General features: G+C 41.0%; 1 protein-coding gene across 1 annotated transcript in view; it reads left to right on the forward strand.

Moving 5' to 3' along the window:
• The window catches only part of LOC149192310 (inositol-1,4,5-trisphosphate 5-phosphatase), a 211,139-nt gene that overhangs the window by 183,354 nt on the left and 11,143 nt on the right, over positions 1-16,642 (forward strand). The window contains exon 5 of the mRNA XM_089404538.1: positions 6,547-6,639. Coding sequence (XP_089260664.1) covers positions 6,547-6,639 — 93 coding nt within the window. The remainder of the gene's footprint in view (positions 1-6,546; positions 6,640-16,642) is intronic.

The raw sequence follows: 16,642 nt of genomic DNA on the forward strand, positions 1-16,642 counted from the left end.
TTGGGTGTATGAATGTACGAGGGATAAATTGTGGTACATGAGTTACCTTGACCTTTTTGTTTCCACCCTTCTTCATTTGCCTTTTGCCTTTTATTGATTTTGCTTCATTTTACATCTCGGGGCTCCAGTGGATGTGATCGTGATGTGTAAGATGTAGCAATGATTACCCCTTAAGGTGGGGTAGTTCATCGCCCACTAGGGGTTGGGACAATCATGGGTTCCTTAATGATGCAAGGGGCACTCATAGGGGCCTTAGGAACTAGGGTGATGACCATAATGATGGGGGTAAAGCTCATGTTTGGTTTTTGTCCACGTGCTAAATTTTATTGCCCCGACCATCTTTTGCATTTTGTGGTACTTTTCCTGTTGTATGTGGCCATGTTATGCTTTTATCTTTCTTTTTAGCTGCATCAACGTCTAGAGCATCGTTCTAAGCCCGACCCAAGGTGTGGACAAGGGGACCCAATGGACAAATGTGGACCCAGATGGGGAAATTGTGAAAATGGCTTGTAATGAGCGGAGGGGAGTGAAATATATGGCATTGGGAAGCGAGACCACACAACCAAAATCAAGATTTCCCATGTAGTGCCACTTCTAAAGCTAATAGCTAGTAGAGGAGATTCCATGGGACTAGGATATAGGATTAAACCCCCCAGTTGAGGTAAGGGAACAAGAATACAGTCGAAGCCCTTTCTTTTCTCTAAGTCCCCCCAGTGCCCACTAATCGATGCCCAAGTGTGCCCAAGAAAAGCAAGCATAAACACCCAATTACATAATGAAAAGTCATACCTTCAAGATTGGATGGCCCACCTTTAAACATATGATCATGACAAATGAGCGAGGCTTGGCAATGACCAGCTCAGGTGGTGGAGAATGGTAGCGCATCGAGCTATTAGGTGGTTGCAAGGGACTGTTGGTTGTCGGCTGAAGACAAATCTTAGGAGAAAAATTCTCCTATAGGGGTCCCCCACAGGTGGTGGATAATAGTTACGACATAGTTCGGATCTTGATCAAGCCACCACAGAGATTTAGATATGTGCTATAGACTTCGGTCAATGCCACATAACCTTGTTCAAGTCACCAAAGGATTTTATGCTTCAAACACGCTGCTTCTTCCTAAGCTTTGATTCCATGTTGAGAAACCAAGCTTAGGGTAGATCAGACTTGATTTCTCTGTCTTGATAATTACTTGTGAATGCTTAATGTCTTCAATTCTTCTTAAGTGTTCTTCATCAAGCAATTATACAAATGTTCAATCTTTCAAGAAAAGCAAAGGGACAAGAAATACAAGAATTATGCTCCAAGCCAAGGCAAAACCCCACGAGGGGGAACCCAACAATCCTTCTCTTATAGAATTAGATCAAAATGAGATATCCAAGACCAAGACCCAAAACTGCCACCAAAATGTCGATTCCAATCCTCCTCCAAGTCACCTCAAAATCTGGTCAACTTTAGTCAAAGTCAATGATGGGCAAACCGTCCAAATCTGTCATCTTCCTGAAATTTTGGTCCTGTCCTGAAATTTTGGCCCTAAAATTTCGAGCCTGCAATAGTCACAGAAAATACAGTGCACACATGTGAGCTGTCACTATGTCAAAGATTCGGTCAAACTTAGAATATTCTTCTTGCTTTTGACTTAACCCTTCTTTCTCTTTTGACTTGCTTTGACTCCTCTTCTTTGCTGGTTTCAGATGTATTCTTGATGGTTGAATGATGATCTCCAATAAGGTCAAACTTGCCTCTAATATATAGTTGTCCAGGAAGTTGAATAGGCGGCTCTTGGAGGCCCAGGGCGACTTGTTCCCAAGGAGGGCCAACTTGACAACTTTGGTGGACTTTGATTCAATATAAAAATTCTTTTCTTTTCTTACAAAAGTCCAAAGGGGACTTGACTCAAATACATTTCGTTCTGACTTATAATAAATACTTTTTGAATCTATAAGCATGAAGAACATTCTTTGACCAAAAATAAAATGATAATACTAATGAATATAATAAATATTTTGATGATGAAATTACATTACATTATGAAGACTGACACTAATTACATTTTCAACACTACATACCCTCTTAACTAAAACATATTCCTATCATTAACAAGATTGTGTTAAGTTGCTCAAATGAAGCCAAGAACACCATCATATTGCAATGAAATTTTTCACATATTGTAACAAAGTTCAAATGGCATGTCCCAGTGATATAAAGAACAAGTTGAGTTTTGGAGCAAATCTTAGAGAGGTCGTTTATAGTTGTGAGAAGATCATTTATAAGGGTCACTTCAAACGCTCCAATTATGCATGACATGATTGAGACAATGCTTGCACCCCAATTATGTGCGTTATGGAGGGATGGCGTGTAGTGATCCATTTCAAGATAAATGCTTGGCTATATTATAGGGTAATCTGCAGAGTTAGGCTAAATATTGTTATGACAGTTATCGTCAATTATAAAGAGCTGTGAACTTAACAAAATAATAATCGATTCGATATACTGTAAGTTATGGAAAGGTGGCTATATCCCCATTGCAATCATCTCACCATTTTAATATGTTATTTATTAGAGCCTTAAACTTTGAAATAATTCAATGTGCAATGTGCATCCTTGTAAGTGAACATTGCAAGATCGACTGGCAAGGAGGATGGTTGGCATTGCATTGTGCTCATAATATCTAATCATGATTTGAGACGGTGTTGAGATAAACAGAAAATTGGGCTGATTGGAATCTTCCTAATGCTTAAGACAAATTATCCAAGAGAAAGGGAGCATATTAAGTGTGATCATAAGTGACATGCCAAGTTCAACCCAGGGAAGAAGATTTGCATGTCTTTATACTCGTAACTATGTAAACATAAATAACAAATGGCCTTCTAGATAAATAATCAACAAAGGAAATCGAAACCCTCTGCATGCTTAGGAGAAATAAGCTGGAGAAAAGTGCATATTAAGCAAGATTAACTTGGTTTGTTGCTAGATCTTCATCCCTTTTTTAAAGGAAAACCTCACTGGATCCCCCTTTCTTCCTTGAAATATTTGAATGGAGGGTGGCTCAATTGCCAGCCACAATAGTGGTTGGTAACCCTAACAGACTTAATTTGATTTGAATGCACAACCTGTGGCCTCTTGGTCAGCAACGTACCTTGGGTGAATGGTTCAACTGATTGGATTAACCCTTGAGCTACTAAACCTTCATCCTAGCCATGTTGATGTTTAAACTTGGCCAGGTGCTTCTACATAGGCTAGGTGTCAAGCATGCAGAAGATGTCCAAAATCCTCTTTAGGTGCTTGCTCATGAGGAGTAAGTGATTAATATGATTTCTTTCCTAAGTTTAACTTAGGAAAAGCACATTGATTAATTTAATTGATTAATGTTGGCTATTGGGCTAAGTTTCTAAGGATAAATAATTTAATTATTTAAGTGAATTAGATCAAATCTCTACTGTTGATCTAAGTGGGTTAGGAATTAATCCTAGCCATCTATCACTTTGGAGATTGGGGGTTAGGGATTTAACTCAAGATGAAATTATAAAAGAAGCCTAAGGGAGGAGAGTGAGAGATTCAAGACTAAAGAGAAGAGAAGTGTGTGTAGCGAGATGATTTCAGGAGATGGAAGAGGAGGTTGAGTTTGTGGGGAGAGAGAGGGCCAAGATTTTGAGGAGGCCAAAATCTGTGAGGGGCTGACATTTTCCAGCTAGGTTTGCACAAGGTTAAAAGAGATTTCGCTCCAGTGTGGAAGAGGGCCTATAGAGCAAGGAAGGGGAGGCTGAGTTGTAGGTAGAGAAGCCAAATTGTGTGTATTCTCTGAGGGTCAATTTCGCTGTTAAGGGAGCCCTAATTTTCTTGGGTTAATCAAAAGTGAAGGAGATTTTGTTGGGCAGAAAATTTTCTGCTGTTATTGTGGCTGATTTTTTTGTTTTATTTCTGCTGCAAATTTATTTGTGAAGTTAACATACTAGTGTTTTTATTTTCAGTAGTTTTAGAAAAAGATTTTACTAGGTGAAATAATTTCTGGGTATAAAATAATTGTTGAGAAAAATAAATCAGACCTGGTATTAAAAATTGACAAGCCAAATAATAATTACATTAGATACTAGCTTGGAAACTAGTCACAATTCCTGCAAAGTGAGACTGCAATGAAAGCCAAAATGACACACCTTTGGTTAAACTCTTTTATTCTTTCTCCTGGAATATGCAGATTCAGATTGATAATATAATGTTCTATGCATCCATGCTTAATCTAAACCAAGCAGTTTTAGCTACAAATCATCCAATTGCTCAAGATGCAACAATGATATTATCGATCTGTTTCTGGTGGGACTATACATTAGATTCATTACCCAACATTTACATCCATTAATAGCTCTGATGGGTAGCCTAGTTGGTTGAAGCCCCCCTGCCATGTCTTTGGCCCTTTGTCATGAGGCGCAGGTTCAATTCTCCTTGGGTCCTGTTGACGGGCTGACATTCCGCATCAGCGTTAGACTGCGTCAGTTGAGTCGGGTGGGTGTGTGGCACCTTTGGGTGGGCCAGCCTTTAAAAAAGAGCAAAACGATGTTAACATGTACATCCGTCAATCAATGTAGGGGGTTGTTCTTTAGGTGCTCTAGCTCCAAAGATAAGAATGACCACAGGTCACTATTAATCTTATGCTGTTTTACAGCAATGCGTATATGTTTAAACTGACAATGTCTTCTTCTCAAGGATTCCTCCACTGAAAGTAATGTTATAACTGCACAATTTCCAGCTCAAACCTGACCTAAGTAAGCAAGACAGCTGATACTACCTTGAGCTCGAGCTTGATGCTAGAGTTTGGAATAGTTCTGACTTCTAAGTTGTCTCGACACATTTATTCTTTTCATAAGCTTGAACATGTTTTATAATCTTGCACTTTTCTTCATATGATAAATTAGCCATAGAAATGGCATGCTAACAGAATTGCATTAATGTTAGCAGGCCCTCGAAGTTATGCCACGTAAATTTCTACCATGCCTATACTAAAGATTGTGATCCTTCATTAAGAGGGGAGTGGGCACTCTTCTTTTCTTGAGCTTTAATTGGTCTTTCAAAACTGCACTTTCTGATTGACTGTTTGAGAAATTGTCTACATATTTGTCCAAGTTTCTCTAGCTTCAAAGAGAAGAATGACCATAGGTCACCGTTAATCTTAAGCTGTTTTACAGCAATACATATATGTTTAAACTGACAATGTCTTCTTCTCAATGAATCCTCCAATGAAAGTAATGTTAGCACCGAACAATCTCCAGCTCAAACCTGACCTGAGTAAAGCAAGACAGCTGGCACTACCTTGAGCTCGAGCTTGATGCTAGGGTTCAGAATAGATTGATGTCTAAGTTGTCTCAACACATTTATTCTTTTCTTAAAAGTTAAGCTTGAACATGTTTTATAATCTTTCACTTTTCTTCATATGATAAATTAGCCATTGAGTTCACATTTTGACATAATTGCACTAATGTTTAACCGTACTTTAATGGGCCCTTGAAGTTATGCCACGTAAATTTCTACCATGCCTATACTAAAATTGTGATTCTTCAATAAGAGGGGAATTTGGACTTTTCCTTCTGTAAGCTTCAGTAAGTCTTACAAAACTGTGTTTTCTAGAATCGAACCTATTTCTATCATCTTAAGCCATGTATTTTCCCATTATCTTTATCTAAATTGTGCATACCCTTATCTCTATATGAAGAATTTGAGAGTGGAATCATTTTAATTTGAAGTAGCAAGTGATGAAATAAATTAAATTGCTTTCCAATGATCAGATTGTTTTGCCATCCTGTTTGCCTTTCCATGTTTCTTTACATTTTAAAATTACTCATAGCTGATTCTCATTGTCAGTTTGTATACTTTCATTGTTCCCATTTCTTATTCCTTATGGCTTTGTCTTCCTAAAATGACAATAATACCTTCCCAGTAGAACCAGTCTTAAATATTCCCTTTTATTTCATTAATTCATATTGTTCTGATTGTCTAGTTGGTTATGAGAGAAAGAGAACGTTTTGCTTGTCTGAAGATGGATACCTTTTCCTTGAGATTTAGGATGACTGTTTGAGAAATTGTCAACGTATGTGTCCAAGTTTCCCTTACGTTTCTTGGTACAAAACTTGATTCAATGATTATCCCTTTGTCATTTGATTTATGTTTTCTCTTTATGTGCTTTAAATCAATTGAACAGGATTTTATAAGGTACCAACATTTGCATGAGCCTAGGTACTATCTTTGTTAAGCCCAAGTCCAACTGTACAGTGCTCAAATGTTTATTGTTTGTGAAGCTAACATGTTTTAAAATCTACTAATGATAGCTAATAAATATTTTTTTTCTGCAAACTGCTTGGAGGTCCATCTTGTATCACTTCAATTGCAAATGACAAATTCCATATCACACCATGAGGATTTTGAACTGTGTAATCAGATGGATTTATATCATGATTTATGACTATGTTCAAGCAATTGTTTTCAGTTTTCCGAATGGACATCTTGATGAGCAATATTTGTAACAAAGGTTAGTTTCTAACATTGGTTTATTTTTTGTAGGTTGTCTCTGTCATGACAATATGGAATAGGATGCAACCAGACTATGCGGCTAACATGTGGAATGAAGCCCTAAACAAGCGGCTTGGAACAAAGGTACTATATCCTTTAGATTTATTCAATATATGCCCTTTTGTCGTTGAAATATATGTAGCATTTGTAGCTGTCTCTTACAAGGAATAAAATATTGCTGTGAACCTATTTACTTATAAGAGCATTGGGAACTTGTTTCTGGTCGTTTCAATATGGAATTCCACTTTTAAGTGCACTCATTATAGAGTCACTGTAGGCTAGGTGACATTATGAGAAGTATGAATGTCTTTTCGGCATTGGTAATTCGTAACAATGAGAATTCTCTTTAAGTGGAGGCCAAGTCTGGCATAAACCAATGATGTCAATAGAGAGGATGTAGCTCTGTTGAAGCTTCGTATTTGTGGTCAGCACCTTTCATGAGAGAGAAAATTAAGATAAGTTTGTTCCAAGGGATCAAAAATAGAATATACATTGTTGTATCTTTTCTAAAATGCAGTGATAAGTCAAACACACTTTTAGGTATTAAGTGGAGTAGATTACACGTACTTGAAAATACAGCTTCCAAGTGCACTTTCACTAGATTATTACTAGAGTCAACAGAGGAATCTATGGAACCGAATCTCACCTAAACTCTGAAATAGCATCCTCACAAGTGTGCTAGAATGAGATAGTTCTGGTGCACTAAAAAGAGTGCAGACACCAAGCATAAGTGTGGAAAAATAGAATTACACAAGTGTGCCTAAGAGAAAGATGCCAAATCTCAAGAGGGAACAACAAAATTAAGTACCCTTAAGCTTAGAACACTCTGTATTTCAGACGAAGAAGATAACAAGATGAGATGGTACACATGAAAGCTTTAGTTGTGTATTTATACAGAACTCAAGTGAGGTGTCCCTTCAATAGGGGGTTATGAGTCCACGAAACAAGCGCACACACCCCAAGAAGGATATTGGTATATCTCACATTTACCTTAACCATAGTTACTAATACAATAAAAGAATAAAGAATATGGCCTTAGCCATTGTTACAAGTAAAAATGATGCTTGAGCTATAAGCATAGGTACAGATAACACTAATAATTCCAATTTTAACCACCTCAAAAGTAGTGTTAATATGTGGTACATGATAGTAGGTTGATCAACTAGACCATCTTCTGTTCCAGCATGTGTGTTAGTGGACTATATTTTATTTAGAGACAGGATTTTACAAGGTAAAGTTATATCTATTTATTCATTATAGGCAATGCTTTTTTATATGTCAATATTCTACTTTGTTTCTAGAGGTAGGTTTCCCTAAGTTAGTTATTTCTATTTACTTGTTATAGTCAAATTGAGAATTGTCCAAAGCTATCTCAATGATAAAGATATTACTATCTGATTTTTCTCTTTAGTGATTTTCCACATCATGATGATGTTATAGATAAATATAAGATGAGATAATTTTATTAATGCCCAACTGTAAAGTTTTGTAGATGTTCTATGCTAAGAGCAATTTCACTTTTCTCACAGCAATCATACAAGTAGTTAAGCAAAATGCAGATAGAACATATAAGCAGATCTTACAGAAGACAAATCAGAAACAAGAAAAATGTGTGTTCGTTTCGGCGGTCAACAGGATGCTTCAACCAGCAAAGTCTCCTTTGGTCAGCCAGCCCAGATGTGTCACAAGATCCCTCCAACTAGTAGATGAGTCAACCCAAGTCAATTCTACAAAAAAGTCAACGCTGTCCTGAAAAGTCAATGCAGGGGCAGCAAGCTAAAAGTCAACGCAGCAGCAAAACGGTCAACCCTTTGACCTCGATTTTTGTGCCAGATAGTACGGCCTTCAAAAATCGAACTTTCCACCAATTTTCAGCTTGATTGGACCAAGCGTTGACCAAAGTCAACGCTGGTCAAACTTTCTGCGAAACCCTAGCAGCAGAAACCCTAGCAGCAGAAAATCCGTATGGTCTGTCCTCTTCGTCCTTCCCACGTGTGGCTGAAATTCGTCCTCCAGGTAGCGTACTCTCTAAGATGAGAGAGGAAGATGTGAGTTGAGTTGTGATAAAATTCTCTCCAACTTTTCCTGTATATATATCCATCAATGAGGGTGTGTGACACATCTGTTGGGCATGTGAGCCTACATTACAAAACTGGCTGACCTTGCACATATAATTTATTAAGAATAATAAATTCACAATATAAGTTCTGCTCATCGGATTAAGACTATTTTTATATGGATTTTACACCTCTCAGAAAAAGGAATCCAACAAAAATATTAGCCTCTTAATCTGAGCATCAGAACATGGAGTTTGGACCTAGTTGTCCAAATTTAACACTCCCTCTCAACTAGGGAGAACTCCATTTATTAGTGCAATCAACATCGTGAGTCATCCCGCCGAAACTTGCTTTGCTGGCTTCTTTATTTCAGAACAGAAGTGGGTCAGTCACAAAGACATCATTCCCCGACTGACATAATCAGTCCAGAGGTCCCAGACCTCACAAATCTTGATCCCAGATCAAGAGGTTGGACCATGCCATCCTAGATAGAGAGTACGGCAATCTCTGATGCGTCCATCAGTCTTTGCTAATAGTCTCTAGCTTTTCCACACCTCATTGGCCAAATGAGAGGTACTTCCCATGAGCCCTGAACTCAATGGGTAGGATGCATACGGGGCACAGATTAAATGAGTGGCGAACCAGCTCAATAATCACAAGGGTGGGGCAGAAGCATTATGAGTGCTTATAGCTTCGAGAAGCTATCCCCAAAGCCCCCCAGAGCTCCCAGAGCTCATCGTCCAACAGGACCCACATCATAGGGTCTTTCCACGACACCAAGACTCTCACGGAAGGTTAGGAACTTGACCTTCCCCAGGGGCTTAGTGAGAATATCCGCGACCTGCTCATCAGTTCCTATATGATCGAGCCTTACGGCGCCTCGCTGTACCATATCCCCGATAAAGTGGTACCTGATATCAATATGCTTGGATCGGTCGTGGAACACAGGATTCTCAGTCATACGAATCCCACTCTGATTATCACAGAGTATTACAGTGGTATCTAGCACATGTTGGAACTTGGAACAGCTCACTAAAAGAGCTTCCTCAACCAAACTGCTTCACAACAGGCCATACTAGCAGCAATGTATTCGGCCTCCGCGGTGCTCAAAGCCACCGACTTCTGCTTCCTGCTCATCCATGAGATCGAAGCAGAACCAAGATTGAAACAGCATCCAGATGTGCTCTTACGATCCACCACACTGCCAGCCCAATCGGCATCAGTATATCCCGGAGTATCACACTCCCGGCAGTGTATCTCAGCCCATGGTTTATCGTGCCCTGAAGATATCTCAAAAGATTCTTGGCACCAACCCAGTGAAAATGATGAGGCTCAACCATCTGTTGGCTCAAAGTATTCACTGCAAAACATATGTCCGGACGGGTGTTCACTAAGAACATCAAAGCTCCTATGAGTTGACGATACTCAGTGGGATTGGCCAAGATAGGCCCTGCAGCGCTGCCACTCAACTTCTTAAAGTTGAGTTCCATTGGTGTCGACACGGACTTACAGTCCACCATCCCAAATCTTTCCAGAAGCTTCACAATATACTTTCCTTGAGAAAGGAAAATCTCACCAGGTCTCTGCCAGACCTCTAGGCCTAGGAAATAGTGCATCAGTCCTAGGTCTTTCATCTCGAACTCAGCAGCAAGCTCCCTCTTACATTGATGAATGAGAGGGTCACCACCTGTCAGGAAGAGGTCGTCCACATACAGCACTAGAATGAGAGGCTTTCCTTCCACAACCTTAAAGTAAAGGTTTGGATCAGCATTGCTTCGAGTGAAGCCCAGCTTCATCAAGTAACTATTCATCCTCTCATACCAAGCTCTGGGTGCTTGCTTTAACCCATAGAGGGCTTTCTTCAACCTGCAGACATAAGTGTCTCGATCTTGAACTTCAAATTCCAGAGGTTGTTCTACATACACCTCTTCCTTTATTGCACCATGCAGAAAAGCGGTCTTGACATCCATCTGATGAAGACTCCATCCTTGCGTAGCAGCAAGGGTTATGATGGATCGGATGGTGGTATATCGAGCCACAGGTGCAAATATATCGTCATAGTCAATTCTCAATCATCATGGATTTGCACCTCAATGACTGTAATGTTGCTCTCATTATACAGCATCACATTGCTACCCCAAATCAACAAGAATGACAGATCTGGTCTTTTCATTGTAATATACTCCTAGTGGAGATTCATATCTTCTTTGCTGTCTATGCATCATCACTCTGCATGCTACCCATGCTGCCTTTGCATCATCACTTTGCAACACTACAACACAGTCAGATCTGCACTAATTGAGGCTTACGATCACCCAATCAAGCCTCCAAATTTGCTCCCACAGGTTGCCCAACCATCTGATCCAAAACTGATCAAATTCCTTGACCCAACACAAGGCATAAATTGTTGTTCCAATCTGTTTTCGCTGCTGCTCCTAATTGTGACTGGTTAGGGCATCCATATGCTGCAACAGCCCTTAACCAAGTCACCAAACAGCCTTCAAAAACTACGTGCTACCCTTGTATAAGTCCTCTGCATCCAGGCTGTTGATTAGGGCTCAATCTAGCCCCAAAACAGTCCCACGCAATGCCTTTTCAGTGGGGTAAGGGCCTGCGGCCTACCACAGGTGGCTTCCTGTACCCACAGCCTGCTGAAACAGAGTTTCCAGCCCGCACATAATATTCAAATCAACCCAGAATTTTGTCTCCTTTATTGAGGCCTTTCTGCTGGTTAATTTTCACTCCAAAACAGTCATAGGAGTGACCTAAACGTCCCCTCTTCCTTCACTGGAAATGCCCTTACCTGCACCCAATAAAACAGAGATTTAGGGCCCAATATACTGCAGATTTAGGGCTCCTATTCTTAGCGTGTAAGGGCCTCTTGGGACAGCGTATGAGGGCTCTTTAGAACTGCAGATTCTCCTCTAGATCTCTCTGTCCACAAAACCCAAACACGTGGAGAGAGTGCAGTGGTAGTCTCCCTCTTAATGCCAGCTTCTCTGCAGAAGTCTTTGAACTCATTTGACTCATATTCAGTGCCATTGTCAGTCCTCAAAATCTTGATCTTCTTTCCGGTCATATTTTCCACCAAGGCTTTGAAGGTACGGAACCACATGGAAGCCTCATCCTTCTTTTTCAAGAAGTATATCCAGGTTTTGCGAGAGAAGTCATCAGTAAATGTCATATAGTAAGAACATCCCCCCAGGGATGTTACAGGCAACATACCAGAAAGATCAGAATGGACCAGTTGCAATATCTCAGATGTCTTTGTGACACTTGAGGGGAAAGGTCCCCTTGTATGTTTTCCTTCAGCCCTTACATACACCTTTATGATTATTTCCAAAATCAGGTAGCCCTTCATGTTCATGATCTTATAATGCTGCCTATGCATCATCATCATGCTGTCCTATATATCATTGTCACATCACAGCCATATAAATCACTGTCATACAAGAATCACTTCCATACATCAAGAAACATTGTCCAAATATCACTAAAGTCGCTGCCCAAACATTATTGTCATAGGAACAAATATCTCTTCCATATATCATCTCCATTTGTCAAGAGAACAATATCACTGCTATGCATAACTGTTATAAGAGTAAGTGACACTACAATGAGTGCAGAAGATCACTGTCAAAAACTCTGTCATATTGTCATATTTCACTGTCATACGTACAGAAGATGGGGTCTGATAATAAGCCCACTTGACTACCCTTAAGCTCTTCCATATATCCATTTTTGAGACTCCAAATCATCTACCTTCTAACACCCCTTGTTGTCCTTCTCAAGGGACTATACTTGGAGCTTTACCAAGCATCTTCTTACAGCCCATTATACCAGAATTGCAAACTGTCTAATCTGGACCATAGTATCTGGCAAATTCATCATTATAAAAGACAAGCACATACCTGTGATAGACGTCATATTTCTGTCCACAACTACATTTTGACCAATGCACAAGACCCTGAAATTTCGGCCCTGGTTAGGGCTTTCTGTGGCTTCTACGACAACCCACTATACAGCCTTCAAACCTCTTTAATTCCTACGTTGATGGTCAAGGGTACTGCGGCCTTCTTCCTGCTCCTTGCTGGGCCTCTCGGCCCTCTCAAAACAGACTTTTGTCCCATTGTAAAACTCAAAATCACTCAATGGCCTGTGCATAGAGAATAACCCTTGCATTTATGCTCAGAACTCCTCTTTACAAGCTCAGCTAGCCTCCTTCCTTACTTGGCCAATCAGATCATAAACAAAAGACACAAAAATACTCCTCTTCGCACTTTGGCCAGAGCCTTAAGCCTGCAGATACCTCTTCATCACTACGACTTGACTCTTCATGACTGCAGCCTCATGTCCTTATGACTGCGGCTTCCTTTACTGCCTAAACATATCCTCTACAGCTGTGCTGTATATCTTTCCGTTACAACGTATATCATTGATAGCGTATATAATCCTCTATGTACAGCGACACAAAGGCATCCATTGACTTCGATTAGGGCATGATTATTTCGATGATGATTGCTATAAATAGAGTTTGTCTTCACCTCAGCTCTGATACCATGTAAAGTTTTGTAGATGTTCTATGCTAAGAGCAATTTCACTTTTCTCACAGCAATCATACAAGTAGTTAAGCAAAATGCAGATAGAACATATAAGCAGATCTTACAGAAGACAAATCAGAAACAAGAAAAATGTGTGTGTTCGTTTCGGCGGTCAACAGGATGCTTCAACCAGCAAAGTCTCCTTTGGTCAGCCAGCCCAGATGTGTCACAAGATCCCTCCAACTAGTAGATGAGTCAACCCAAGTCAATTCTACAAAAAGTCAACGCTGTCCTGAAAAGTCAATGCAGGGGCAGCAAGCTAAAAGTCAACGCAACAGCAAAACGGTCAACCCTTTGACCTCGATTTTTGTGCCAGATAGTACGGCCTTCAAAAATCGAACTTTCCACCAATTTTCAGCTTGATTGGACCAAGCGTTGACCAAAGTCAACGCTGGTCAAACTTTCTGCGAAACCCTAGCAGCAGAAAATCCGTACGGTCTGTCCCCTTCGTCCTTCCCACGTGTGGCTGAAATTCGTCCTCCAGGTAGCGTACTCTCTAAGATGAGAGAGGAAGATGTGAGTTGAGTTGTGATAAAATTCTCTCCAACTTTTCCTGTATATATATCCATCAATGAGGGTGTGTGACACATCTGTTGGGCATGTGAGCCTACATTACAAAACTGGCTGACCTTGCACATATAATTTATTAAGAATAATAAATTCACAATATAAGTTCTGCTCATCGGATTAAGACTATTTTTATATGGATTTTACACCTCTCAGAAAAAGGAATCCAACAAAAATATTAGCCTCTTAATCTGAGCATCAGAACATGGAGTTTGGACCTAGTTGTCCAAATTTAACACCAACAAACGACCACAAAGTAGGTCAATACTATTGAAGAGTACAACTGGTATGATTATGATATGGGAGTGCAAGTACAACTCCTAGAAAATGCCGAAAATAATACAAAGAAAGAAAACTACATGAGTATAACATCATAACGTATGTATCAAACTGTGAAAAAGGTATGGTGATACAAAATACTAAGTGAGTTTGTCCATGACTAGAAAGGTGGACAACCCAACACAAGACCTTTCAAGAGAGAGAGAGTGAGAGAGAGGGATTGGGAAATGACGCTGATGATGTCAAGGTCTCTGTCATGTCCCTTCTCAAATACATTAGTCATAGGGTGCAACTACACATTTTTGGCTTAGGAGGAGGACCTCACACTTAGACTTAGGAACTATAGGGGAATTTGACTTTATTTTGCAGCTAGTGGAATGTGGGGGCCACCCACATGAGAAATTCGAACTTGGTCATTCGATGAGCTTGGAGGAAATCGAATGGGTGGATGGAGGGGCCCACATGAGGCTAAGGGGACCCAAGGTGATAAAAGGAGGATCAACTCTCATTTTCGACTATCTTGAACATTTGCAAACAAACACTCTTTTGTACGCTCTACTGCTTAGCGAGTCTACTGGCTGTTTAGCCATGAATCTCTCATGCGGGAGATTCAACCTCTTCTTCGGGGGACCATCCGTGCCCACCCTAGGGAGGCCGTTCCATAGGATTTTCAGGGAGTTCAGCACAGTCACACACTTCAACCAACAACGTAGAGAGGGAACTACGTATTTCTTGGGCAGCCAAAAACACGCAGGAGGAGTTGGAAGCCAACAAGGAGCTGAGGAGGCTGCTTGTTGAGGACATTTTTGCTGGGATTTGCAGCTATCTATACCAGTGCATCAGTTGTACGAATTTCTGGGCAGAGGGATTGCGCAGAGGCCTGTAGCAGCAATTTCGTGGGGCTTGGGAGAGCAGTTAATCTTGGCCAAGAGCCATTCGAGGAGCAAGGAGTTGGATAGCACAGGTAAAACCAACATTTCAGAAGTGTTTACAAAAGGATTTGCTGGTTGTTTCCTACAAGTCGAATTTGGCAGCATAAGCTGGGGAGAGGCTCCAAGGAGGTCGAAAATCCAAAGTCAAAACCATCGAAATTCCCTTATGGGTTTTGTCCAAGGAGTCCAGGGCTAAAAGCATATAATTTTCTAGGCAATTTTTGGGCAACTTCCAGCAGTTTGAAGTTTAGCAGGGCAACAATTTACTAGGGCAGCGCAATGCAGAGTGGTGCAGTAGCCGGGCAGCTTTCAACTCAACTATTTTCCCACCTGGGGTTGGTCTTGCTTGTTCATTGGGACAAGCCCAGGTGCACCATTCCATTTCATATTGTATCTAGCCCTCTGATTGTTAATAATATGGCTTAGCAGTTCCTGATTGGCAGCGTTTTCATGGATGTCTGATGTGTGTTTTTATTTTTATATGCCACTGAACTATTTATTTTATTAATATCACTTTCATTCCTACTTAGGAACATTACAGTGGTATCAAATCCTAGTTCTTGGCTCAACTGTGGGGTTTGTTTCCTATGAGAGGAGACCAAGAGAACATCACCTACCGTAGGAAGAGGTACAGGAGCAGAGAAAGGGAGTTAGAAATTACGCCAGATACAGAGGAAAGAGGGAAAGCAGTGGCCGGAGAGGAGGAAATGATAGAACCCAAGAGTAGGGAGGAGATGGCTTTCAACAACCTCCTGAGGGCCTTGAGTGACTTGGCCAAGAGGTAGAAAGACATGCTAGAGGAGATCAAGTCACAGATAGAGACAGGGCCACGCCTAGAGGGTTTCTATGTGGAGAAACTTCCGGGGCCTCTCAGCTTTTCGATCACCCCTCACCAGTAGCACAACGCCCTTCAGTTAGTGTGCCGACTTGGGCTACACTAACTTCTTTCATGCCAGTGGCACAAATCGAGCCAACAAGGGAGGAAGACACTCCTCAGATGGGGGGTTTACTTTAGAGAGTGGTAGACTATGGAAGCCCCCACCTTCAGAGATTATTACAAGCTCAAGAAGAGTGAGAAGAACAAGGGGTACGGAGGACAAGGGACCCAAAACTATGAGCTGCAAAGAACTATAGGGAGGATGTATTTACCTACCTTTGATGGCACTGCCAAGTGCACGACCAGAGCTTGGGTTGAAAAGATGGACACATACTTTCAACTCAACCAGATGACGGAGCAGGAAGCCATTAAGATGGCAGTGCTGCACTTGGAGGGGGAAGCCCATGATTGGTGGTTTCACGGTTTGACCACTTTGGGGCATGCCCAGATAGTTTCCTATGAGGACTTCACCCGAAGGGTGGTAGAGTGATTTGATCAGAGGGATCCGGAGGCTTCTTTCAGAGCACTGACACAACTGTGCCAAACAGGCAACCCAGAGCACTACTTCTCAGATTTTCTGTGTGTGTCAGTGATGGTCTCGGATCTATTCGAGGCAAGGAGGGTGTACACCTTCATTGAGGGCTTGCTTGAGCCCCTGCGTGGATTGGTGAAGTCACGCAGACCCTCCACGCTGTAGGAAACGGTTGTGTGCCAGAGATCTACAGGGGGCCATCCCCAAGACTAGAGCACCATTTCCTGCACAGACCCCTTTCC

The sequence above is a fragment of the Pinus tabuliformis genome, chromosome 2_2, assembly GCF_031772625.1.
Source record: "Pinus tabuliformis cultivar Carrire ecotype Pingquan chromosome 2_2, CPIR1, whole genome shotgun sequence".
NCBI classification, from domain to species: Eukaryota; Viridiplantae; Streptophyta; class Pinopsida; order Pinales; family Pinaceae; genus Pinus; species Pinus tabuliformis.